The sequence below is a fragment of the Nerophis ophidion genome, linkage group LG05, assembly GCF_033978795.1.
Source record: "Nerophis ophidion isolate RoL-2023_Sa linkage group LG05, RoL_Noph_v1.0, whole genome shotgun sequence".
Taxonomy (NCBI): Eukaryota; Metazoa; Chordata; class Actinopteri; order Syngnathiformes; family Syngnathidae; genus Nerophis; species Nerophis ophidion.
The window spans coordinates 31,707,533-31,733,796 of NC_084615.1; the positions used below are offsets into that span (position 1 = coordinate 31,707,533).

The 26,264-nt window shown below is 42.9% G+C and overlaps 1 protein-coding gene across 2 annotated transcripts in view; it reads left to right on the forward strand.

Moving 5' to 3' along the window:
* Positions 1-26,264, forward strand: part of grm1a (glutamate receptor, metabotropic 1a) — an 81,317-nt gene that overhangs the window by 12,686 nt on the left and 42,367 nt on the right. For both annotated transcript variants that reach the window (XM_061900572.1, XM_061900573.1), the window contains exon 3: positions 6,889-7,138. In XM_061900572.1, coding sequence (XP_061756556.1) covers positions 6,889-7,138 — 250 coding nt within the window. The remainder of the gene's footprint in view (positions 1-6,888; positions 7,139-26,264) is intronic.

Genomic DNA, 26,264 nt, shown 5'->3' on the forward strand with positions numbered 1-26,264 from the left:
ATAGTATATGCTATTTTAAAGATTGAACACGCTGTTGAGCGCGTAGTATTTGGATCTTAGTAATTTGGGCAAAGAGTGCCTTTAAAAATAATAATTATTTTAACCAAAATTCTCTGCTCTTTTTAAAGATTTTGTTATTTGCAAGTTTACACCAAAACAAATTACTCATACAAATAAAGACACCCCAACCATATCATTTAAAAATAACTAATTTGAACTAAAGTCATCAGGTTTTTACTCGCAAGCGTCAGGTTTTTTTTAGTTCCGTGTAAAGAAAAACCCTACAATATTACATAGAGTAAAAGGTGAGACTTTTACCAATTAATGTCACCCTGAAATTTCCACATTAGCCATTTATGCTATTTTACTGTTATATTGTACATTATTGTATGATTCAAAATGTTTAATATTAATGTTCATCTTTAAAATATGTTAAATATTCTGAAATATCAAGACTCTCTTTACATACAGTAATTGCGTTGACCCTCCTTTAAGTTCAATGCCTGTCATAGAACATTGGGCTGGCTCACTGTCTACTTTGGCAAATTGCTCATTTGTTCAGCCTAACAGCCAATAGTGTAATTACTGTGAGGTGAATTGTGTCCACAGCTTGTCATTACCATGTGTGAGAAACACACATTTTGACACCAACACACACATGCAGGTCTGACATCTTTTACATCAGCAAAACATCTTTGCTGCTTCTAGTTAGTCAAGTGTACCAAGTGAGACTTGTTTCTAATATTTTGGTTGCCAGTTTCAACATCCATCTACAAACCCCGTTTCCATATGATTTGGGAAATTGTGTTAGATGTAAATGTGAACGGAATACAATGATTTGCAAATCCTTTTCAACCCATATTCAATTGAATGCACTATAAAGACAAGATATTTGATGTTCAAACTCATAAACTTTATTTTTTTTTGCAAATAATAATTAACTTAGAATTTCATGGCTGCAATACGTGCCAAATTAGTTGGGAAAGGACATGTTCACCACTGTGTTACATCACCTTTTCTTTTAACAACACTCAATAAATGTTTGGGAACTGAGGAAACTAATTGTTGAAGCTTTGAAAGTGGAATTCTTTCCCATTCTTGTTTTATGTAGAACAGTCCGGGGTCTCCGCTGTCGTATTTTACGCTTCATAATGCGCCACACATTTTCCATGGGAGACAAATCTGGACTGCAGGCGGGCCAGGAAAGTACCAGCACGCTTTTTTTATGGAGCCACGCTGTTGTAACACGTGCTGAATGTGGCTTTGCATCTTCTTGTTGAAATAAGCAGGGGCGTCCATGAAAATGACGGTGCTTAGATCGCAGCATATGTTGTTCCAAAACCTGTATGTACCTTTCAGCATTAATGGTGCCTTCACAGATGTGTAAGTTACCCATGCCTTGGGCACAAATGCACCCCCATACCATCACAGATGCTGGCTTTTGAACTTTGCGTCGATAACAGTCTAGATGGTTCGCTTCCCCCGTGGTCCGGATAACCCGATGACGAATATTTCCAAAAACAATTTGAAATGTGGACTCGTCAGACCACAGAACACTTTTCCACTTTGCATCAGTCCATCTTAGATGATCTCAGGCCCAGAGAAGCCGGAGGCGTTTCTGGATGTTGTTGAATAAATGGCTTTCGCTTTGCATAGTAGAGCTTTAACTTGCACTTACAGATGTAGCGACCAACTGTATTTAGTGATAGTGGTTCTCTGAAGTGTTCCTGAGCCCATGTGATGATATCCTTTAGAGATTGATGTCGGTTTTTGATACAGTGCCGTCTGAGGGATCGAAAGTCACGGTCATTCAATGTTGGTTTCCAGCCATGCCGCTTACGTGGAGTGATTTCTCCAGATACTCTGAACCTTTTGATGATATTATGGACCGTAGATGTTGAAATCCCTAAATTTCTTGCAATTGCACTTTGAGAAACGTTGTTCTTAAACTGTTTGACTATTTGCTCACGCAGTTGTGGACAAAGGGGTGTACCTCGCACATTCCTTTCTTGTTAAAGACTGAGCATTTTTTGGGAAGCTGGGTTAATACCCAATCATGCCACCTACCTGTTCCCAATTAGCCTGCACACCTGTGGGATATTCCAAATAAGTGTTTGATGAGCATTCCTTTACTTTATCAGTATTTATTGCCACCTTTTCCAACTTCTTTGTCACGTGTTGCTGGCAACAAATTCTAAAGTTAATGATTATTTGCAAAAAAAAAAAAAAGTTTATCAGTTTCAACATCAAATATGTTGTCTTTGTGGCATATTCAACTGAATATGGGTTGAAGATTATTTGCAAATCATTGTATTCCGTTTATATTTACAACTAACACAATTTCCCAACTCATATGGAAATGGGGTTTGTAGGAAAGTGTCAGTCTTACTAGATCTGTTAATTTACCTATGTTCATGCAATTAATTACATTCCGGCATTATGGGCGTCAGTTAAAAATTAAGTCTTCCTGAGTCTTCCACTTTAAAGAAATAATATAAAAGCAGTCGTCGTCATGGACACAGCCGTGGCTGTGAAACCGCATAAACCAGGCTAATGTGCCCACCAGCAGCCTGACTCAGACCTGGGTCAAATAATTGGATGTAAATATTTGCATCTACCAGTGGGGGGAATTAAATGAGACAATTAAAACACAGTGCACGGGTTCTTTAGGCAAATTCTTTCATCGTTGTTCTCCACTACCTGCAGGCAGAACCACACTGTGCTACAAATGCATTTTTCTTTACGGATTTACTGACGACACGCACATACAGAGGCATGTTAACGGCTGATTGGATATGTGTGTGGTGTAATCCAGCACTACAAGCTTTACGGACAATCTAGCTAGCCTTTGACACATCAGGCAAACAGGCCATGCTGGATATGAAAGATTTAGAGGAAAATCAGCTTTGGGGGCGCTCTTGATTGGGATGACAAACAAGGAGAGCTCGCGCAGCCCTTCTTGTCTTTGATTGCAATCAGTTGCCAGTCATTATCAAGGATCAGTTAGGGCTACAACAACTGTTGGGCGGGCTTGGGTGTGCATGTGCATTGAGCTATAACATCAGTCAATCACTTTACCTTTAAGTAGATTTCCAAGTTGTTTCCACTAAATCAGCATACAAATTTGAATGCTGACATCAATTAAATGTTTGTTAAGACAGTCTGAAACAGAAAGGAAATAGTTCTTCATATTACATGATTGTGATGTATCTTTCTTGTAACATTATTTCTTATAACCCTTTCCTGTCCCACTTCCATAATATCTAACATTTTTGCAGTTCCAATAAAACATTAGTTAAGGGCTAAAAATGTGCCCTGGTTTGACTTTGGACACGACTGGTCTTTAGTGATCGCTTGTTTATCGCTGCTAATTGGTTCTTAACATGACCGTTATGAATAAATTTCTGCTAAGTGAGAATCAACGATTGGAATCAAATATTTTCAAAGCAAGAGCATGCAACATTGTGAACATTATGATAGCACTCTAGAGATGAAATAACATCACCTTTACACTCTTTTAATCCAATAAGCTAATGCTGCCTGAAGCTGTGCTAATCATTGGCCACGATACTGAACAGCGTGCTGATTGGTTTGGTCTCATGTAGTGGCCAATATAATGAACAATCAATGCCAATCAATCAATGTTTATTTATATAGCCCTAAATCACAAGTGTCTCAAAGGGCTGCACAAGCCACAACGACATCCGAAGTACAGAACCCACATAAGGGCAAGGAAAAACTAACCCCAGTGGGACGTAGACGACAATGACTATGAGAAACCTTGGAGAGGACCGCATATGTGGGCAACCCCCCCCCCCCCCTCTAGGGGAGACCGAAAGCAATGGATGTTGAGTGGGTCTAACATGATATTGTGACAGTCCCGTCCAAAGTGGAGCCAGCAGGAGACCATCCCAAGCGAAGACGGGTTAGCAGCGCAGCGATGTCCCCAACCGATGTACAGGGGAGCGGTCAGTCCCGGGTCCCGACTCTGGACAGCCAGCACTTCATCCATGGCCACCGGACCTGTGTTTCCTCCCCCTCCACAAGGGAGTGGGGGGCAGAGGAGAAAAAAAAAGAAACGGCAGATCAACTGGTCTCAAAAGGGGGTCTTTTTAAAGGCTCGAGTATACAAATGAGGTTTAAGATGGGACTTAAATGCTTCTACTGAGGTAGCATCTCGAACTGTTACTGTTAATGTTATTAATTGATATTTTTAGTTTCTTTAGCCATTTTTATGCTCGAAAATGCTGAATTTAGGACCAAAAAATGCAGGAATATGCTTTAAAACAATATTCATATTCTCCCAAAGAAATCCACAATGTAGCAAGGAATGACTGTATAGGGAAATTATTGTTCATTTTTTAAATACTCATTATTCTTATTTCATAATGTTTTTTTCACATAGACCGCTTCATTTTAAGAAATTTTAACACTTTTATTGGCAAAAACAGCCAAAAGAATCACAAAAAAACTGTTTCTGAACTCCTGTTTCCATGCCTGTGTCGTTTTGAGCAGAGTTCTGTGTCCATATAAAGTACTGCACCGCAACCTTTCATACTGTAGCTTGAATCCTGTTCATCCTCTTTAGACAACACAGTAATTGTGACCAAATCAACACCGCCTCTGTTAGTTGCAGCTTAGTAATGTACTCCGGGTTGGGAACCTTTTTGGCTGAGAGAGCCAAGAACCCAAATATTCTAAAATGTATTTCCGCAAGAGCCATATAATAATTTTTTTTAACACTGAACACAACTAAACACATGCATTTTTAAATAAGATCAACATTTCTAGAGTACAATAGGTCTCTTATTCTTTGTAATAACATTGTTATTCTGAAGCTAACTGTGGAGAGGGCGTGGCCTGCGGGCCTGCTGCGAAGCGGGGTGTTGCCAGGACAGACCTCGAAATCAGCGACAGGTGCGTAGATGGCCCACCTGGGCCTTGTTATCAAATCACCTGTCACTCTGTTATAAGCAGCAGCCCGGAGGAGAGACGGGTTTGGGGCTGGAACCGGAGCGCGAGTGAGGACGAAAGAGAAAAAGACAATTGCTGGAAAGCAACTGAGAGACTTATTGAAAAACAAAACAATATTGTAACTCTAAAACTCATGTGGTGCTTGGTGGTCTGAAGAACCCCCAAGAGGGCAAGCCCCACACTAACCAATAATAAATAAATTACTTCTTGCCATTAACGCAACTTCTTGAACATAAAAAAGCATGAGAATGTTTTATATTTTGAACGTTATTTTTAGCACTGATTACAAGTGAAATTATTCATTACTTATTGTGTTAAGCTATGTCAGTTCAGATTTATCCGAGAGCCAGATGCAGTCATCAAAAGAGCCACATCTGGCTCGCGAGCCAAAGGTTCCCTCCCCCTGCTCAAGACTCAACTTCTTTACACAGCACATAAATTGTAACGGGATCAACCCGCCTTCCGCCCAATTGAAGCTGAGATAGGCGCCAGCGCCCGCTGCGACCCCAAAGGGGAATAAGCGGTGGAAAAATGGATGGATGGATCAACAGTGCCTCTACTTGTTGCAGCCAAGTAAGGGACTCCATTTTGCATTGAGACTCAAGAATTATATTTTTAACACTTTAATTTTTGATAGGCTCCCGTGCCAAAGCCAAAATTTTTTTTAAATCCTTTTTTTAATTTTCTGATCTCCTGTTTCGATGCTAGTATCGATTGATATATCGCTCAAACGCCTACTGAAATGAGATTTACTTATTTAAACGGGGAAAGCAGGTCCATTCTATGTTTCATACTTGATCATTTCGAGATATTGCCATATTTTTGCTGAAAGGATTTAGTAGAGAACATCGACGATAAAGTTTGCAACTTTTGGTCGCAAATAAAAAAGCCTTGCCTGTACCGGACGTCGCAGACGATGACGTCACCCGTGTGAGGGCTCCTCCCAGCCTCACATTGTTTATAATGGGAGCCTCCAACAAAAAGAGCTATTCGACCAAGAAAACGACAATTTCCCCATTAATTTCAGCGAGGATGAAAGATTCGTGGCTGAGGATATTGATAGCGAAGGACTAAAAAAAAAAAAAGAAAAAAAATTAAGTTAAAAAAAAAAAGGCGATTGTATTGTGAGCGATTCAGATGTTTTTAGACACATTTACTAGGATAATTCTGGAAGATCCCTTATCTGCTTATTGTTTTAATAGTGTTTTAGTGAGATTTTAAAGATTGTAAAGACATACCTCAAGGTCGGATGGCTGCGGTAAATACGCAGTGTCTCAGTGAGAAGCCGAGGAGCCAAGCTCACAGATGCCTTTTTTGACATGACAGCTGCTGCAGGACGACGAATAATCCATTGATGTCTCCGGTAAGATATATATCACAGTTTCCCCATCCAAAAACATGCAGGTTGACGTAGAGAAAACATGTTCGCTTGACCGCTCTGCTTCACAACAAACAAAGAAACACCGGCTGTGTCTCGGTGCTAAAGATAGCTGCAATCCACCGCTTTCCTCCAACAGCATTGTTCTTTATAGTCTCCATTATTAAATGAACACATTGCAAAAGATTCAGCAACACAGATTTCCAAAATACTGTGTAATTATGCGATTAAAGCAGACAACTTTTAGCTGTGTGTGTGCGCAGCGCTAATATTTCCTTACAGTCCGTGACGTCACGCGTACACGTCATCATTCCGCGACGTTTTCAACAAGAAACTCGCGGGAAATTTAAAATTGCAATTTAGTAAACTAAAAAGGCCGTATTGGCATGTGTTGCAATGTTAATATTTCATCATTGATATATATCAGACTGCGTGGTCGGTAGTAGTGGGTTTCAGTAGGCCTTTAAAGACGCAATCAATCAATAATCAATTCAATTAACTGCGTGTAAACTCATACTTTCCCTTGTCTCCCACAGGGAACTATGGCGAGAGTGGGATGGAGGCCTTTAAGGAGCTGGCCTCTCAGGAGGGCCTATGCATAGCCCACTCGGACAAGATCTACAGCAACGCCGGCGAGAAGCAGTTTGATCGCCTTTTGAGGAAGCTCCGTGAGCGCCTGCCCAAAGCCCGCGTGGTAGTGTGCTTCTGCGAAGGCATGACAGTCCGCGGGCTCCTCATGGCCATGCGGCGACTGGGGGTGTACGGGGAGTTCCTCCTGATCGGCAGGTACACTCAATTCCTTTTAATCCATCATTATGAATCTACCGATAGTAGTAGATTGGATAACAAGCTGTGGAATGCTCCTGTGTTCCTGATGTGCATGTCTCCACGGCAACATGGATACCATGGAAATGGAAAGAAATGTTCTCCAGTGATGACTAATTGCTGTTTTCATCCAGGGTACACAAATACCTAAAGTACATTCTCTCTTCATTTTCATTGTTAGTCCTGTTAGTGCAAGAAGGAAGCATGCACATGTTTGTCAGGTAGAGGCAACCTTGATATTGTCTTGCAGTTCATTCTTGATGTGGAAGACTTCAACTGCAACGTGACACTAAGTGAGGCTTAGTTATTTATAGATAGAATTTAGAAAATAGAAATACAGCGGCACCTTGGTTTTTGTTAAAAATCTGTTACAAAATGTCAGAGGAAAACTGAATCGTGCAAAAACAAAAGCAATTTTTCCTGAAAGAAATCATATTTTTTTTCCAAACATAGAAAGAAATACACTTTGCAGGACTCTTTGTAAAGAAGACGGCAATGAGGGGAGAGGAGAGTGCTTAATGGACACTACCTTTGTACTTCACTATCTTTTATCATAATGCTGGCAACTCTTTTCGGCCCCAAAGTGGGTATTTGGTAGACACACACAGACTAACTCACCAACATGTGGGATTAGGCTTTTGATTGTGCCAAAGCAGGGGTGTCAAAGTCATTTTAGCTCAGGGGCTGCATGGAGGAAAATCTATTCCCAAGTGGGCCAGAATGGTAAAATCATGGCATGATAACTAAAAAATAAAGACAACTTCAGGTTGTTTTCTTTGTTTTACTTTCCCCAAAAATAAAACTAGCACGATATGTAAACATATAACTCACAAATAATCCTCAGGACAAAACACTTAAAATTTGCTGAAAGTTCAGAGGAAATTGGGACAGTTTCAGAAAAACAATGAGCTTAGACTTTGTATCTACAAAGCCAGGATTAAACTGTAAGTCACAGTCTTTCTGGGATTGAACGGAAAACACAACATGTAAACTCTTTTAGGTTTCACATACCTCCTTTGTCATGTCCATTTATCAATCCAGAACTAACTCAACAAACCGTAAGAAACGGAGGTAAGAAACTATTCAAAAGGGTTAAGTTCACTTTTCTCGTGTTTGACAGAGACATTTTTGGGCAAATGACGATGTGTTCTAAGCAGAAAACATAAAACGGCAGGTTTTAAGGGTCATGTGGATGGAGAAGGAGGAGCCACAATCACCCTTTACTGTGTACCTTCTGCTTGGCCTCGGTATAAACCGTTTCCTTGCCTAACAGAATTCCTATTGTGACATCCAGTGGACATATTTCGGAAAGCAGTGTATTTCGTTAAAAAAAAAGCAGCTCATTTTTTTACTTAGCAAAGTCATCACGTACGTTTAACACCCCTGTGCTGAAGTATCTACTGGCAAAAGGCCTAGTTTCTTATGCGCAATGTTTGGCCGGACGATAACTGAGACCTCATACGAAAACCGGGGCAATATGATGGCGAACATTTTTGTCGAAAACCAAATCATATGTAACGTGTGGCAAACAAAAACCGGGATACAACTGTACACCCAAACTGGGTTTGAATGCATTACTTTTTCTATAAGTCTTTTTTCTCAAAAATGCTCTCATTGTACCAAACAAAAAAAAAATGTTTCATGTTGAAATGTTTTTTTTGTAAACAACCTCAAATCAACCAATATTTCAATATTGCCATGTTCATCAGGACTGAGGCAGCAGCAATGAGCCATGGGAGTGGGTATCGACTCTTCGCTAATAGGCAACTGGTTGGACATGTGGTGATTTGTATGCTCGACTTAGGCTTGTTGCATTCTGTTTAAATATTAATTGTTCAGTATATGAAAGGAGGATTAACACTTTGGTTATTCAATTTCAATTAATACTGTACTGCTATTATATCGACTGGCTTTTTTTTTGGTCACACATTTGCTGACCTTTTTTCTTGAAAAAGGTCCACAGTGAGGATAGAAAATAGAAGCGTCTTTATGTTGTGTGTTTTATATTTAATTAATTCCCACATGTTCAAGTTGCTGGCGGTGGAAGGCACTCATTCTTCTCAGATGCGGAGTATAGCTTTTAAATTATCCATTATGAAGACACTCTGGAAAGGTACATTCTTTCCTTTGCTCTTACATCCATAGGAGCTGGGAAAGTAGGTCTATCTGGTTTAGCTTTTTGTGGATGGAAGTCTCCATGCTTCTGGGTCAGAGAGAGAGACAAAATGTATGGTACATCCTCTGCAGCATCCAAATAATTGTTTATTGTTGGACGGCTTGCTTATATCTCTGGAGCTTTTGTCGGCAGTAACAGTAGTAATGAAGCAGATACGGCATTACTGCTGGTACGAGAAATGAAAATTATTTGGGATGAGCATCTTAAAGCAGGCTGCAGGTGAAACAATGGTATGATAAGTGTTTGGCGCGCTTACAGTATATCTCTGGAGCTTTTGTCAGCACTAACAGTGGTAATCAAGCAGGTACGGCATTATTGCTGATACGAGAAATGAAAATTATTCGGGATGAACATCCTAAAGCAGGCTGCAGGTGAAACAATGGTATGATAAGTGTTTGGAGAGCTTTTGTTTTGGCCGCCGGGCACTAGGCTGTTCTTCAGACGAGGGCCAGGTGTGCCATGCGCTCGACCCACTTCATCTGTGACCAGCAGACTCCCCTCTGCACCAACGCTTCGCATCAACACTGCACCAGTGAGTGTCTGTGGGATGTTACTTTGCGTTTTTGGCCATTCCGTGATCCTTTGTTCGGAGACTGTCATGCAAAATACATTCCTAATAACAAAACAAATCCATGTGAAAACTACTGAAACAGAAACAGTCAAGGCAGATGTAAACATGTTCATGCTCTCCAATTAAAGGCCTACTGAAACGAGATTTTCTTATTCAAACGGGAATAGCAGGTCCATTCTATGTGTCATGCTTGATCGTTTCGCGATATTGCCATATTTTTGCTGAAAGGATTTAGTAGAGAACATCGATGATAAAGTTCGCAACTTTTAGTCGCTAATAGAAAAGCCCTGCCTTTACCGGAAGTATGTGCGCGTGACGTCACGAGTTGCATGGCTCCACACATATTCACATTGTTTTTAATGGGAGCCACCAGAAGTAAGAGCAATTCGGACCGAGAAAGCGACAATTTCCCCATTATTTGAGTAAACATGAAAGATTCGTGAATTAGGATATTGATAGTGAAGGACTAGGAAAAAAAAAAGAAAAAAAAGCGACGGCTCCGGGCGGCAGTGTGAGCGTTTCAGATGTAATTAGACACATTTACTAGAATAATTCTGGAAGATCCCTTATCTGCTTATTGTTTTAATAGTGTTTTAGTGAGATTTTAAAGATTGTAAAGACATACCTCGAGGTCGGATGGCTGCGGTGAACACGAAGTGTCTCTGAGAGAAGCTAAGGCGCTAAGCTCACAGCTGCCTTTGAAACAGCTGCTGCAGGACGACGAATAATCCAATGATTTCTCCGGTAAGATATATATCACAATTTCCCCATCCAAAAACATGCTGGTTGACGTAGAGAAAACATGTTCGCTTGACCGCTCTGTAAAAACAAACAAAGAAACACCGGCTGTGTCTCGGTGCTAAAGACAGCTGCAATCCACCGCTTTCAATCAACAGCATTGTTTTTTATAGTCTCCATTATTAAATGAACAAATTGCAAAAGATTCAGCAACACAAATGTCCAAAATACTGTGTAATTATGCGGTTAAAGCAGACGACTTTTAGCCGCGAGTGGTGCAGCTACTAATATTTCCTGACAGTCCGTCACGTCACGCGTACACGTCATCATTCCGCGACTTTTTCAACAAGAAACTCGCAGGAAATTTAAAATTGCAATTTAGTAAACTAAAAAGGCTGGATTGGCATGTGTTGCAATGTTAATATTTCATCATTGATATATAAACTATCAGACTGCGTGGTCGGTAGTAGTGGGTTTCAGTAGGCCTTTAAATTAATAGACCACATTCACCCAAGAAGAAAATTGTCTCCTATATTTTGGCTAATGAAGTATGGCTGTCATCACGGCAAACATGATATGTATCCCTGTTTTGCTGCTTTGCCTCTTAAAAAATGTCATCACAGTAATGGATTTTAAACAACACAGGGAAACAATGTGTGTAACACTGATGCTGAATGATGGCTGCATTCAGTGACCACGGCTATTTCAAAATTGGGAGCAACATGCAAACAAATATCTCCAGGGAGATAGACGCTTTTATTGGAAACGTTCCATTACAACATATGATGTCTAGGATTTTTCCTTACTGTTGCACCATAATTTGCATTGTTAAACATACCTGGAAGTGCTTGCATCAGATATGATACAATCACCAATAAATCTTTAAATGTGGAAACAAACATGGGTCATTGTTATTAAATAAATGATAAATGGGTTGTACTTGTATAGCGCTTTTCTACCTTCAAGGTACTCAAAGCGCTTTGACACTACTTCCACATTTACCCATTCACACACACATTCACACACTGATGGAGGGAGCTGCCATGCAAGGCGCCAACCAGCACCCATCAGGAGCAAGGGTGAAGTGTCTTGCTCAGGACACAACGGACGTGACGAGGTTGGTACTAGGTGGGAATTGAACCAGGGACGCTCGGGTTGCGCACGGCCACTCTCCCCACTGCGCCACGCCGTCCCTTAGAATTAGAATACAATCTCTATCCACAACTTCATTACAGCACATTGAAAGCTTTGGGCTCTTGAATTCCTGTAGCCAGGGAGATACAGCATGTTTATTCATCTACACGCTAATTTGCCCATTGCACGTCAAAGTGTGTGGGGTGTTGTTACCAATAGTTTCATAAAATAACCTGACAACAATGCAAGCACGCTGAAAAGGAACCTTTTACACCTCCACAAACATCCATTTGGTTGGGTGTATAGAAGTGAGGATGATTTATGTTGTCTGGGCCTATTCTGAATTAGTTTCTTTTAAAGAGCTGTGACGGGATCAGTTTTCCATATTAGTCCAATAGGGTTCTGGAAGTGTGTTGGCCAAAACATAGGCTTGATGTTGTAATTTAGACAATTAAAAAGTCATTTTACAAAGCCCGACTGTTAACACACAATTTTGTGTGTCTGTAGCTTGAATGCTGTCAGGCCTGTCTCCGACCAAGTGTTTTATATATCAGCAACAGTGTCTTATGCAGTGGACTAACGTAACTCTGACAAACTAAATAGGTCCAGGACAAAAATCCACTGCAGAGTATGCTGGTTCGCAGAAGAATATACACTGTAACTCTGCACTAAACCAAGGAAATAGACGCCATACATCCCAGACAACACCGTAACATTGAGGAATGGGACAGGAGCAACTAAACATGAGCAACATTAGCATGGCTAAGTAAGCTGCATAACACTCACATTTAAGAACATTATACAAGGTTAGCATTCCCTGTGGAGTCATGGTGTATGCTTCTACCTTTCATGGCACAGAGTATGATGGAAGGGTATCCGGCATACAAAGTAAGCCAAAACCATTCATGTCATAACTCGCTGTAGTGCAGTGGTTCTTAACCTGGGTTCGATCGAACCCTAAGGGTTCGGTGAGTCGGGCTCAGGGGTTCGGCGGAGGTCAAAACACACCCGACTCTTCGTGTAAATAAAAACTTCTCCATATCGGCGTTTTACGGATACGGCAACAGCAGAAGTAATTTGTTGTGAGTTTATGCACTGTGTTGGTATTGTTCTTTAAACAAGGTGATGTTCATGCACGGTTCATTTTGTGCACCAGTAAAAAAACATGGTAACACTTTAGTATGGGGAACATATTCATTAATTAGTTGCTTATTAACGTACAAATTAGTAACATATTGGCTCTTAACTAGTCATTATTAAGTACGTATTAATGCCTTATTTGGCATGGCCCTATTATAAACCTAACTCTCTAACCCTGGCCCTAACCCTAACCCTCTAACCCTAACCCTAACCAAATAACTCTAAATTAAGTCTTTGTTACTTAAAATTAGGGCTGCAACAACTAATCGATTAAAATCGATTATAAAAATAGTTGGCGATTAATTTAGTCATCGATTCGTTGGATCTATGCTATGCGCATGCGCAGAGGCTGCTTTTTTTATTTATTTAAAAAAAAAAATATATATATATATTTTTTTTAAAATAAACTTTTACTTATAAACTGCAACATTTACAAACAGCTGAGAAACAATAATCAAAATAAGTATGGTGCCAGTATGCTGTTTTTCAATAAAATACTTGAAAGGATAGAAATGTAGTTTGTCTCTTTTATCCGATTATTAATCGAAGTAATAATCGACAGATCGATTATCAAATTAGTTGTTAGTTGCAGCCCTACTTAGAATATGTTCCCCTGGTGTCCAAAAAACTCTAAATTAAGTATTTGTTACCTTGAATGTGTTCCCCATCCTAAAGTGTTAGCAAAAACATAAACCGTATTTTTCGGACTATAAGTCGCTCCGTAGTATAAATCGCACCCACGGCCAAACTATTAAAAAAAACCTCGACTTATAATCCGAAAAATACGGTAACTTTGTCTTGAATTTGAAAAAAACATTTAAATTGTATTTTTCACTAAAGAAGGGTTCGGTGAATGCGCATATGAAACTGCTGGGGTTCGGTACCTCCAACAAGGTTAAGAAGCACTGCTGTAGTGACTTAACAGAAAAAGGATAATGCCAGGTTAGTGTTGTCCCGATAGTAACATTTTGTTACCGGTACCAAAATGTATTTCAGTACTTTTTGGTACTTTTCTAAATAAAGGGGATCACAAAAATGTCATTATTGCTTTATTTTTACTAAAAATCTTAGGGTACATTAAACATATGTTTCTCATTGCAAGTGAAGTGAAGTGAAGTGAATTATATTAATATAGCACTTTTTCTCTAGTGACTCCTAGCGCTTTACATAGACAAATCACGCAAAACAGAGTCCATCAACCGCTACTCACGTCCCCCCTGAATTCGCCATCACTAAGAAATATAAACGGTCAATGGACAGGGGCACGAACAGGCCTACCAGACCGGGTGCGCTGGACTGGTGCTAACGCCGGGGGGTCAGCAGGGGGAACCGGAAGGGTATCTGCACAGTCCAAGGTACAGAGGGATTGCTCAGAAGGATGCAAAAATTGATTATGGGGCCTAGGTAAAGCGGGCGGACGACCCCGGCGTGGGGGTACAGCTGTGGTAACCGGCTGACTAAGATCTAAGTGGGCCGCTTTCAGCCGGTCCACCGTGATCTTTTCAGACCGACCCCCGATATACAAGAGAAAATGTATGTCCCCGCTCTCTAGGACGCGAAATGGCCCATCGTAAGGGGGCTGAAAGGGGCCGCGGTGGACGTCGTGGCGGGCAAAAACAAAAGCTGCTCCCCTTAAAGAAGTGGGAACATGAGACGGCGTCAGGCCGTGCTGAGAAGTGGGGATGGGGGCAAAACCCTTGGCGGCATCAAGGAGAGCGGCTAGCTGTTCACCAGCGGACCAAGATGCCGTCGTGCTCGGAATGAAATCACGTGGCACACGCAGGGGCTGGCCATACACCAACTCTGCCGAGGAAGATTGCAGGTCTTCCTTGGGGGCAGTCCGAAGGCCCAGCATCACCCAAGGGAGTTTGTCTACCCAGGGGCTGTCCTTCAGGGACGCCCTAAGCGCTGCCTTCATGGATCTGTGAAATCGCTCACACATACCATTGGCCTGTAGGTGATACGCCGTTGTGTGGTGGAGTTTCACTCCCCAAGCTCTCGGCCATCCATCCATCCATTTTCTACCGCTTATTCCCTTCTGGGGTCGCGGGGGGCGCTGGCGCCTATCTCAGCTACAATCGGGCGGAAGGCGGGGTACACCCTGGACAAGTCGCCACCTAATCGCAGGGCCAGCTCTCGGCCACAGCTGCCCAAAGCCCAGAAGTGAACTGAGTTCTATTTTGGTTTCATCTGACCACATGACATTCTCCCAATCCTCTGCTGTATCATCCATGTATCCATTTTGGTATAAACTCAACTCGTCGTGTTTGGAGGAAGAAGAATACTGAGTTGCATCCCAAGAACACCACACCTACTGTGAAGCATGGGGGTGGAAACATCATGCTTTGGGGCTGTTTTTCTGCTAAGGGGACAGGACGATTGATACGTGTTAAGGAAAGAAGGAATTGGGCCATGTATCGTGAGATTTTGAGCCAAAACCTCCTTCCATCAGTGAGAACATTGAATGGTTGACCAAATACTTATTTTCCACCGTAATTTACAAATAAATTCTTTAAAATTCCTAAAATGTGAATACCTGGATTTTTTTTTTTTCACATTCTGTCTCTCACAGTTGAAGTGTACTTATGATGAAAATTACAGACCTCTGTCATCATTTTAAGTAGGAGAACTTGCACAATCGGTGGCTGACTAAATACTTTTTTGCCCCACTGTATCAGATTGTAGGTGTGTTTATTTTTTGCCCTTCATTTTTCACTGTTTGTTGCATTTTTGCTGCGTTTCACTTGATTGTAAAATATGTCAATCGGAAGGGGGTGTGACATTCATATTTTGTCAATATTCAGTGTTTTATTGTTTATCGAAAAATTTTAAATTCCATTACGTTTTTTAAGGCGGTCTATCATCACGTTTTTACCATTCAATCAGACATTATTGTGTGGTTTTGTATTAGTGTCCCTAAAAATACATTTACCGGCCCCCAGACACATTTTTTTCACTAAATGTGGCCTTCAAGTCAAAATAATTGCCTGGGCCTGTCTTAGGGTGTCCTCATAGCTACCAGAAGATGTATGAACAACAAAACTATCATGTGACGTAATATCTGAGCTTGGATATCTGTTTAAAAAAAAAAAAAAATCCAACAAATATCCCAGCGCGCTGCTAATGTGTGATGTACTCGTCCTCCTGCATACATTGGCTATTTTAAATTTTCATTTCCACCTACTCAATTAGCTCAGGACATTGGCAAGCGATACAAGCCTTTCTCTCTCTCTCTCTCTCTCTCCTCTAGTTGTTGCACCTCCAAGAAAATAGATAAGCATCTACTATGCCGTCTTTTGTTATCATCGCTCTTTCCTGCTTTGTACCTCTAGCGCCTGCTCCTCCGGGCTTTCTCCTGAGTGGCAGTGTGGACTGAACCCGTTCGCCCACCCGCTAGCCTTTCCCCCTCTGCCTCAAATGCTGCTTGAAGGCTGTTATTACTAAACATAATTTGCATAAGCTGCTTTTCCGCATGTAACACTAATTTATCTCCCTGTGTTGTGAGCAAACGTGCAACCTGTATCGCATTTCTAGCGGTTCCTCTTCTTGTTGTTGACAAAAGAATGTGGATGCTGTACCTTTTGTAGAGGTTTGACACTGCACACCATTGGCAGGGCATAAGTGTCATTTTAGACTACACTCTGGGGTGCGACAAAAGCTGTGAAACCATATTGTGTGCTGCATGTATTTGGCTGTCCTATTTCATTTCCTCTAAAGGAGGAGCACTCGCGTTTTACTCCTGAGCTTGAATAAATGAAAGGTTGAGGGATGTTGTAGCATGACGCATTTAGCTGCCTCTTTCGCTGCCATCTCCTAGGCTTTCATCTCCTCGCCCATCTCAGGAAATAGCGCGCATAGGATGTGGAATTGTGCCCATTGACTTTGTGGAAGCAATTTGGCAAATAGCAGAGCGTGTGCAAATACAGACTTTATCTCCTTGCAATTACACCAAAATAGATCATTCCCAGGCCTTGGTGCTTGCCACGAACATGCTGCTTTAAAACATCTACGAATTGATAGTACCTGTTTGGATAGTAACTTGGAATCAATCTGAGATCATAAATACAAAATGATCGGCCTTTACTGAGCTAATTTATCAAAACAGGCTCTCTCAACTGCTCTCAGCAGAAATACACTTTTAGTGAAGTCAAACCACGCTAGTTTTAGACATTTCACTTGTGTATCTGCTAGGTGAAGGATGATGTAGAAATACATCGACTTTTTATTACTATTGTTTTTGTCGACTTACATGGATGCAGGTTTTACATGACTTCTCAGTGATTTAGAGGGGAAATGAACTTTTGGAGAATTTTGAACATCATTGATAATCCCTATGAAGGATAAGAACACGTTTAAAAATGTTTTCAAGCATTTTAATTTGTTAATTACAGCATGTACAGTATGCAGTGGCTAATTATGCAGATAGTGGGAGCCTTCTAAAAACCTCTTAAAACGGCAACAATACTTCATATACATCTTGTGACCTTAATATTACCAAGTGTATTATAAGCGCTAACACAGACAAACAATTTTTAACAGCGCCGTGATCACAGAGGGCTAACTAGCCTTTGCTGCTATATTGACATATTTAGCCCGTGATCTGCTGCATCGCCAGTGAATTGGTAAAAGTTAATTATCCATTCAAAATCATGCCTTTTTGTCAGGTTCAAACATTGATGACATCTAATGATCAGAAAAGTAGCAAGGAATCATGCAGAGACAGAGTTCAATTTACATGTAACTCATGAGGAGACACGTGTTTTTGGCTGTATTCGAGTTACAGATCCAAACCACGATCTAAAAGTCTAGCCCGCGCGTCCCCTCCATTTATTTGGAAGGGCCCTGTTACATCACTGAAGCTATCGCTGAGGGGAGGGGGTAATCTCGACAACTCCAGTTAGACATAATATATGATTATAGAATAAATGAAAATTACTTGACGCAAGTCATATCGCCTTGTCTTTACTCTATTTGCGTCACGGCGGTGTTCGGCCATGACAGTCAGCAGGCCGAGTCTGGACACAACACTGTTATCAGGACTGCCAGCTTTGCACAGATACAAAAATACCATTACGGCAAAATTGACAATAATTTATAGCTATGGTCCTTAAGCATAAAGTTATGATTATAATATATGCATAATTATTCTAACACTCTCACTCCATTTTCGATGGCTTTGATTTTATCGAGTGGTGCTGGTTGTCTGGGGGTATTGCAGCTGCTCTTTCTGCTGCCGTTTGTTTGTATTGTGGGCACCCGTGGTTGCTGGGTCCGGTGCGGGGGGTGTCCAATGTTGGGAGTTGTGGCAGCGAGTGCACATAGTGGTTGTCTGGGCTGGAAACTTTTATTGTCGTGTTGGTTGGGTTGTCGGGTGTCGGCCCGGGCCTGCTCTTGCGCTCTGCCGCGCCGTCCTTCTCGCCTGGTGTCGTGCCGTCGCTGGGGTCGGGCTTGTTGGGGCTGGACCTGTGGGTGCGGGTATGAGGTGATCGGCTGGTTCCCGTTGGACGGTGGGTGCCGGGGCTAGATTGCTGCCCCGCCGGCCAATGTATGGATTTGTTGGTTTATATATGTGTGTGTATGTATGTAGGTATGTTAACATGTAGTTGTCATGTTTGGCCTTAGTTTGGGCTTGCAATATTTGTAAAATGTCTAATTTAGTGGTTTTGTTTTTCTTGTGCAGTGTATATCCTTATATTTCATTGTACTTCAGTAGTTGAACTGCCCTTATTTTGTGTATTTTTTGTCCACCTTAGAACCAGCGTCCTTTGAGGTAGACAATGTTTTTTTTGTCTTTTTCTTTTGTCAAGGTAATACATTTTGTAAAAAACAATAGCCCTCTTATGCAGAACACAAACATCTGAATATTGTCTCAGGCAGTTTTTCAGAAAGCAGTACAGTTCATTTCAGGTCGCAGCACTGTTTATAGACAAGCTAAACCACAGCGTGTGACCACTGTGATCAAATAAAAAAGATTTTGGTATTAAAATATGTAGATAAATATGTATTGTACCAAACTGATTGGGAGAAGCGGGGCTTTTGAGTTATGTGCTCTGCCTCGCTCCACTCTCCTGACACATTACCCCATCGTTCAGCTTTCATTTTTATCACTCTGCCGACTGCTACATTAGTCATGACCGTGAAGAACCGACAAGACTGCGAGAAAAAAGAAAGAGGGTGTGTGTCGGATACTAAAGATAAGATGGAAACTGACATTTTCTTTACGTTGTCCTTCCTCTTCAAGCAATAAACATGTAAGTGTTGTGAAGCATATCCTATCAGGCTTTATTTCCTCTTCATAAGGAGGAGGACATTCACTACACTGTTTGTCGCCATGGAGATTTTGTTTGGGCTCATGGCAGAGTTGGTTCTTGACGGCGGATATGTCACTCAATCTGTCAGTACGGCCACAAAAATATGGAAGACGTGTGGGAAAACAACAACAAAGACTGTAATTATAAGATAAGGACATGCTGTTTGCCTTGGCAGTCTCTTGGAAGTGCAGAATTTACATGATCCAGATTGGGGGAAATGTGTGCTTGTGGTGCACAATAGGATTGATGTGAATATGCATGACACATTTCTTATGTTAATTGATAATGGCAAGGAGATCTCTTCCTCTTTGCAATTGATGCCTAGTATTAAAATAATACAGTACTGTCATACTGTATTCCTGTATTCTACTGGTTGAAATATACTGTTTTTATGGAAATATATTTGTATGACACTAGATCATTTAGTGTGTATCAAATCCACCGGAAACGTTTTTTTTAGTTGATAGCTCTCGTCATTAGTGTGTCCTGTTTGTGTATCACCTGTCCATTTACATACAGTAATGATTGTGCTGACAATCTCTTGTAACTCCATTAAACTGGTGGCCTTTAAAACATCAGACCAGCTGAGAATTTGGTTCAAACTTGGCATATTCAAAACTTGCAGCATATTCCTAAAAACTGCAGAAAAGTCACAAGAGAACATCAACTGGAGTTTTTACCATTGGTTCTTTCAGACAGATCTTTGGCAATGTGCATACTTGCCAACCTTGAGACCAGGGACGTGCACATGATTATAGAGGGGCAGGGGCTCAAAGTCAGAAAAGGGCAGGATATTTTTTTTGGTCCTTTACACAATATGGAAATTAATGTAAAATTCCATCCATCCATCCATTTTCTACCGCTTATTCCCTTTTGGGGTCACGGGGGGCGCTGGCGCCTATCTCAGCTTCAATCAGGTGGAAGGCAGGGTACACCCTGGACAAGTCGCCACCTCATCGCAGTTAATGTAAAATTACATTTGCTAATAGGAAGCTAACTACTTAGCTGTGTGTCCTTTGTAGGTAAAAGTGATTGCCTTTTCTTTTGTGTCAACAAATTATTGTCATAATGAGTTAATTCACATTATCACAGGCTTGGAAGACATGATAAGCAACAAAACACTGGTTTATTAGTAGGCTTTTTATTGTTAAAGATAAGCACTTTAATATTGAACATTGAACAGTGCAAAATGAACTTAGAAAAAAAATACAAAAATAAATACCCAAATGGAAAAAACTTCAATGTAAAAATCTGTCCTTCTTCCCTTAACTTGATGAAACACCATCAAGTTGTAACTTATGGTCTTTCTCACTTAATGCTCAGACTAAACAACTGAAACGCAATACAGGGCCAAAAATATGGACCAGGGCCAGTAGAGGGCTGTAGGATGGAGGCCACCCATACCCAAATATGCTCCTCAAAGTAAATTCAGGGCTTCCATGAAATGCTGTGAAATCAGTGCACAATCAGTAGCCAAACCTTCCGGGGGCATTAAAGCAGCAACCTTATGACTTATGACCACGTCTTTTTCAATGGAGAGGAGAAGGAGATCAGACAGCCTCTCTTCTGTGCATAGGCTTCTGAGTGAGTTTTTGACCAGCTTCAGTTTGGAAAAAGACCTCTCTACTGTGGCAGTGGACACTGGAATCGTGGCATGTGTTTTCATCATTTCTTCCTCCCCAACATTTACCGGGATTTCTATGGCTTCCTCTGTGTCAGGAGTTGCATCTAAAGCCTCTTTTCTCTCAGGTGTTGCTTCTACACTCTCCTCCTCTCTCTCAGGTGTTGCTTCTAAGGTCTCTGTCTCTCCCTCAGGTGTGACACTTTCTGAGGTCTGTGGTCTTTCTTGAATTCTGGTGCTAGTACTTTGTTTTAGCCATGCATTAAGAGGTTCTGCTACCCGTAGCTGCTTCCTGGTGCTCCTTCTCCTTCCTTTTCTGTATCCTTTCTTTTTTTGGCATTGTGTTGCAGGCATAATCAACATGAATCAAGTTTAAATACAGATGGTATTATTCCTAACAGATAACCTACATCTTATATCCCCAGAATGCTGAAATTCTTATTATTATTATTAATAATAATAGTTATTATTATTATTATTATTTTCATTATTATTATTATTATTGTTATTATTATAATTATTATTATTATTGTTTTGTTAACCCACATAGTAATAGCAAAGTCACAATAAACTTTATATCTAAACCTCTACTATGAGAGAAATGTGATCCGCCATAAACACAGTGCATTTTATTTTGAAAATTAACCCGATGTTTTATTTTGTATTTTGTACACTACTTCCTGTCCCGCACGATCCGCTTTGCTCTGTGCGGAATTGATGTGCTGTGCTCCGACGTCCGGCAAAAACAGAAGCTGACACATTGAATAATAGAATAATACAGCGTTTTTCTGAATTATATTAACCATATTAGATGCTGAATAAGTGGACGGCGACTAGTCCATAACTCACAGGTTCAAGTTGCTCCACTGTCACGTCTCCTAAGGGGTGCAGTTGGCTCTCTCTCCTCTCACTTACTCACTCACTCGCCCTCTCTCTATCTCTTTCTCTCTGGCGGAAGCGACAGGCTCAAACAACCCGGTATTACAAGAAAACGTGGAGTTTTTGTACCGCTGTTTTTTTTTTTTTTTTTTTTTTTACATCCCTGACAGGAATTTATTAATGTTGTTTAAGGAAAAAAAACACACAAAAAAAACACACACACAGGCAGAGGGCACTTTTAAGACGAGGCAAAAAAGGGCAGAGGCTCAAGCACCCATAGGGCCCTATGTGTGCACGTGCCTGCTTGAGACCTCCGAATTCAGGAGATGGGATGGGGGTTGGTGGTAGCGGGGGGTGTACATTGTAGCGTCCCGGAAGAGTTAGTGCTGCAAGGGATTCTGGGTATTTGTTCTGTTGTGTTTATGTTGTGTTACGATGCGGATGTTCTCCCGAAATGTGTTTGTCATTCTTGTTTGGTGTGGGTTACAGTGTGGCGCATATTTGTAACAGTGTTAAAGTTGTTTATATGGCCACCCTCAGTATGACCTGTATGGCTGTTGTTCAAGTATGCCTTTATATTAATTAATGTGTGCGTAAAAGCGTCATATATTATGTAACTGGGCTGGCACGCTGTTTATATGGAAGAAAAGCAAACCTGACGACAGGTTGTAGAGGACGTTAAAGGCAGGGCCTTTAAGGCACACCCCCAATATTGTTGTTCGGGGGGAAATCGGGAGAAATTCCGGAGAATGATTGCCCTGGGAGATTTTCGGGAGGGCACTGAAATTCGGGATTCTCATGGGAAAATCGGGAGGGTTGGCAAGTATGGCAGTAGGATCCTAAAAAAAAGGCAGAGAGCTCTTGTCATACAAAGTGATGGTTTTCAGTCTTCTGTTTTTACCAAGTACCACCTTAGAAAACACCTGGCTCTCCAAGTACCACCATAATGACAACCATTAAAATACAGTAGCGTAGCAGGCATGAGTATTTATTTAACAAGTAGATGTACTAGGTGAGTGATCAGACAAAGAGCAGCTCAAAGACTTCTATGGAATTACAACAAAATGGACTCAGATTTCCCTCGCCCGGACGCGGGTCACCGGGGCCCCGCTCTGGAGCCAGGCCCGGAGTTGGGGCACGATGGCGAGCGCCTGGCGAGTCCCCATGGGGCCCGGCCGGGCACAGCCCGAAGAGGCAACGTGGGTCATCCCTCCAATGGGCTCACCACTCATAGGAGGGGTCATAGAGGTCGGGTGCATTGTGAGCTGGGCGGCAGCCCAAGGCAGGGCACTTGGCGGTCCGATCCTCGGCTACAGAAGCTAGCTCTTGGGACGTGGAACGTCACCTCACTGGGGGGGAAGGAGCCTGAGCTAGTCCGCGAGGTAGAGAAGTTCCGGCTGGATATAGTCGGACTCACCTCGACGCATAGCAAGGGCTCTGGAACCAGTTCTTTCGAGAGGGACTGGACCCTCTTCCACTCTGGCGTTGCCGGCAGTGAGAGGCGACGGGCTGGGGTGGCAATTCTCGTTACCCCCCGGCTCAAAGCCTGCACGTTTGAGTTCAACCCAGTGGACGAGAGGGTAGCTTCCCTTCGCCTTCGGGTGGGGGGACGGGTCCTGACTGTTGTTTGTGCTTACGCACCAAACAGCAGTTCAGAATACCCACCCTTTTTGGGTACACTCGAGGGAGTACTGGAAAGTGCTCCCCCGGGTGATTTCCTTGTCCTACTGGGGGACTTCAACGCTCATGTTGGCAACGACCGTGAAACCTGGAGAGGCGTGATTGGGAAGAATGGTCGCCCGGATCTAAACCCGAGTGGTGTTTTGTTATTGGACTTTTGTGCTCGTCACGGATTGTCCATAACAAACACCATGTTCAAACATAAGGGTGTCCATATGTGCACTTGGCACCAGGACACCCAGGCCGCAGTTCCATGATCGACTTTGTAGTTGTGTCATCGGATTTGCGGCCTTATGTTTTGGACACTTGGGTGAAGAGAGGGGCGGAGCTTTCTACCGATCACCACCTGGTGGTGAGTTGGCTGCGATGTTGGGGGAGTATGCCGGACAGACCTGGCAGGCCCAAACGCATTGTGAGGGTCTGCTGGGAACGTCTGGCAGAGTCTCCTGTCAGAAAGAGTTTCAATTAACACCTCCGGGAGAACTTTGAACATGTCACGAGGGAGGTGCGGGACATTGAGTCCGAGTGGACCATGTTCTGAACCTCTATTGTCGAGGCGGCTGATTGGAGCTGTGGCCGCAAGGTTGTATGTGCCTGTCGTGGCGGTAATCCCAGAACCCGTTGGTGGACACCAGCAGTGAGGGATGCCGTCAAGATGAAGAAGGAGTCCTATCAGGTTCTTTTGGCTCATAGGACTCCGGAGGCAGTGGACGGGTACCGACGGGCCAAGCGGTGTGCAGCTTTAGCGGTCGCGGAGGCAAAAACTCGGACATGGGAAGAGTTCGGGGAAGCCATGGAAAACGACTTCCGGACGGCTTCGAAGCGATTCTGGACCACCATACGCCGCCTCAGGGAGGGGAAGCAGTGCACTATCAACACCGTGTATGATGCGGATGGTGTTCTGCTGACTTCGACTGCGGATGTTGTGGATAGGTGGAGGGAATACTTCGAAGACCTCCTCAATCCCACCAACACGTCTTCCTTTGAGGAAGCGGTGCCTGGGGAATCTGTGGTGGACTCTCCTATTTCTGGGGATGAGGTCGCTGAGGTAGTTAAAAAGCTCCTTGGCGGCAAGGCCCCGGGGGTGGATGAGATCCGCCCGGAGTTCCTTAAGGCTCTGGATGCTGTGGGGCTGTCTTGGTTGACAAGACTCTGCAGCATCGCGTGGACATCGGGGGCGGTACCTCTGGATTGGCAGACCTGGGTGGTGGTCCCTCTTTTTAAGAAGGGGGACCGGAGGGTGTGTTCCAACTATCATGGGATCACACTCCTCAGCCTTCCCGGTAAGGTTTATTCAGGTGTACTGGAGAGGAGGCTTCGCCGGATAGTCGAACCTCGGATTCAGGAGGAACAGTGTGGTTTTCGTCCTGGTCGTGGAACTGTGGACCAGCTCTATACTCTCGGCCGGGTTTTTGAGGGTGCATGGGAGTTTGCCCAACCAGTCTACATGTGCTTTGTGGACTTGGAGAAGGCATTCGACCGTGTCCCTCGGGAAATCCTGTGGGGAGTGCTCAGAGAGTATGGGGTACCGGACTGTCTTATTGTGGCAGTCCGCTCCCTGTATGATCAGTGTCAGAGCTTGGTCCGCATTGCTGGCAGTAAGTCGGACACGTTTCCAGTGAGGGTTGGACTCCGCCAAGGCTGTCCTTTGTCACCGATTCTGTTCATAACTTTTATGGACAGAATTTCTAGGCGCAGCCAAGGCGTTGAGGGGATCCGGTTTGGTGGCCACGGGATTATGTCTCTGCTTTTTGCAGATGATGTAGTCCTGATGGCTTCATCTGACCGGGATCTTCAGCTCTCGCTGGATCGGTTCGCAGCCGAGTGTGAAGCGACCGGAATGAGAATCAGCACCTCCAAGTCCGAGTCCATGGTTCTCGCCCGGAAAAGGGTGGAGTGCCATCTCCGGGTTGGGTAGGAGACCCTCCCCCAAGTGGAGGAGTTCAAGTACCTAGGAGTCTTGTTCACAAGTGGGGGAAGAGTGGATCGTGAGATCGACAGGCGGATCGGTGCGGCGTCTTCAGTAATGCGGACGTTGTATTGATCCGTTGTGGTGAAGAAGGAGCTGAGCCGGATGGCAAAGCTCTCAGTTTACCGGTCGATCTACGTTCCCATCCTCACCCATGGTCATGAGCTTTGGGTCATGACCGAAAGGATAAGATCACGGGTACAAGCGGCCGAAATGAGTTTCCTCCGCCGGGTGGCGGGGCTCTCCCTTAGAGATAGGGTGAGAAGCTCTGCCATCCAGGAGGAGCTCAACGTAAAGCCGCTGCTCCTCCACATCGAGAGGAGCCAGATGAGGTGGTTCGGGCATCTGGTCAGGATGCCACCCGAACACCTCCCTAGGGATGTGTTTAGGGCACGTCCAGCTGGTAGGAGGCCACGGGGAAGACCCAGGACACGTTGGGAAGACTATGTCTCCCGGCTGGCCTGGGAACGCCTCGGGATCCCCTGGGAAGAGCTAGACGAAGTGGCTGGAGATAGGGAAGTCTGGGCTTCCCTGCTTAGGCTGCTGCCCCCGCGACCCGACCTCGGATAAGCAGAAGATGATGGATGGATGGATGGAAGTAGATGTACTATTTTGGGCCACTGTAACATTACAGTAACACTGTGTTTGAATATGGAAAATACAAAACGGTTGATAACTCCTGTCGTGTGGAGAATCTTTAACTAGCATTTCTCTAGTAGGTTATTAAAAAACAGCAGCACATTTAGGTTAGCTTGAGGACATTAAACTCATGTTTTTGCCGTAGATTTCTAAAAACAACGTTGTGCTCCTGTCATATAGAGCAGTGGTTCTCAACCTTTTTTCAGTGATGTACCCCCTGTGAACATTT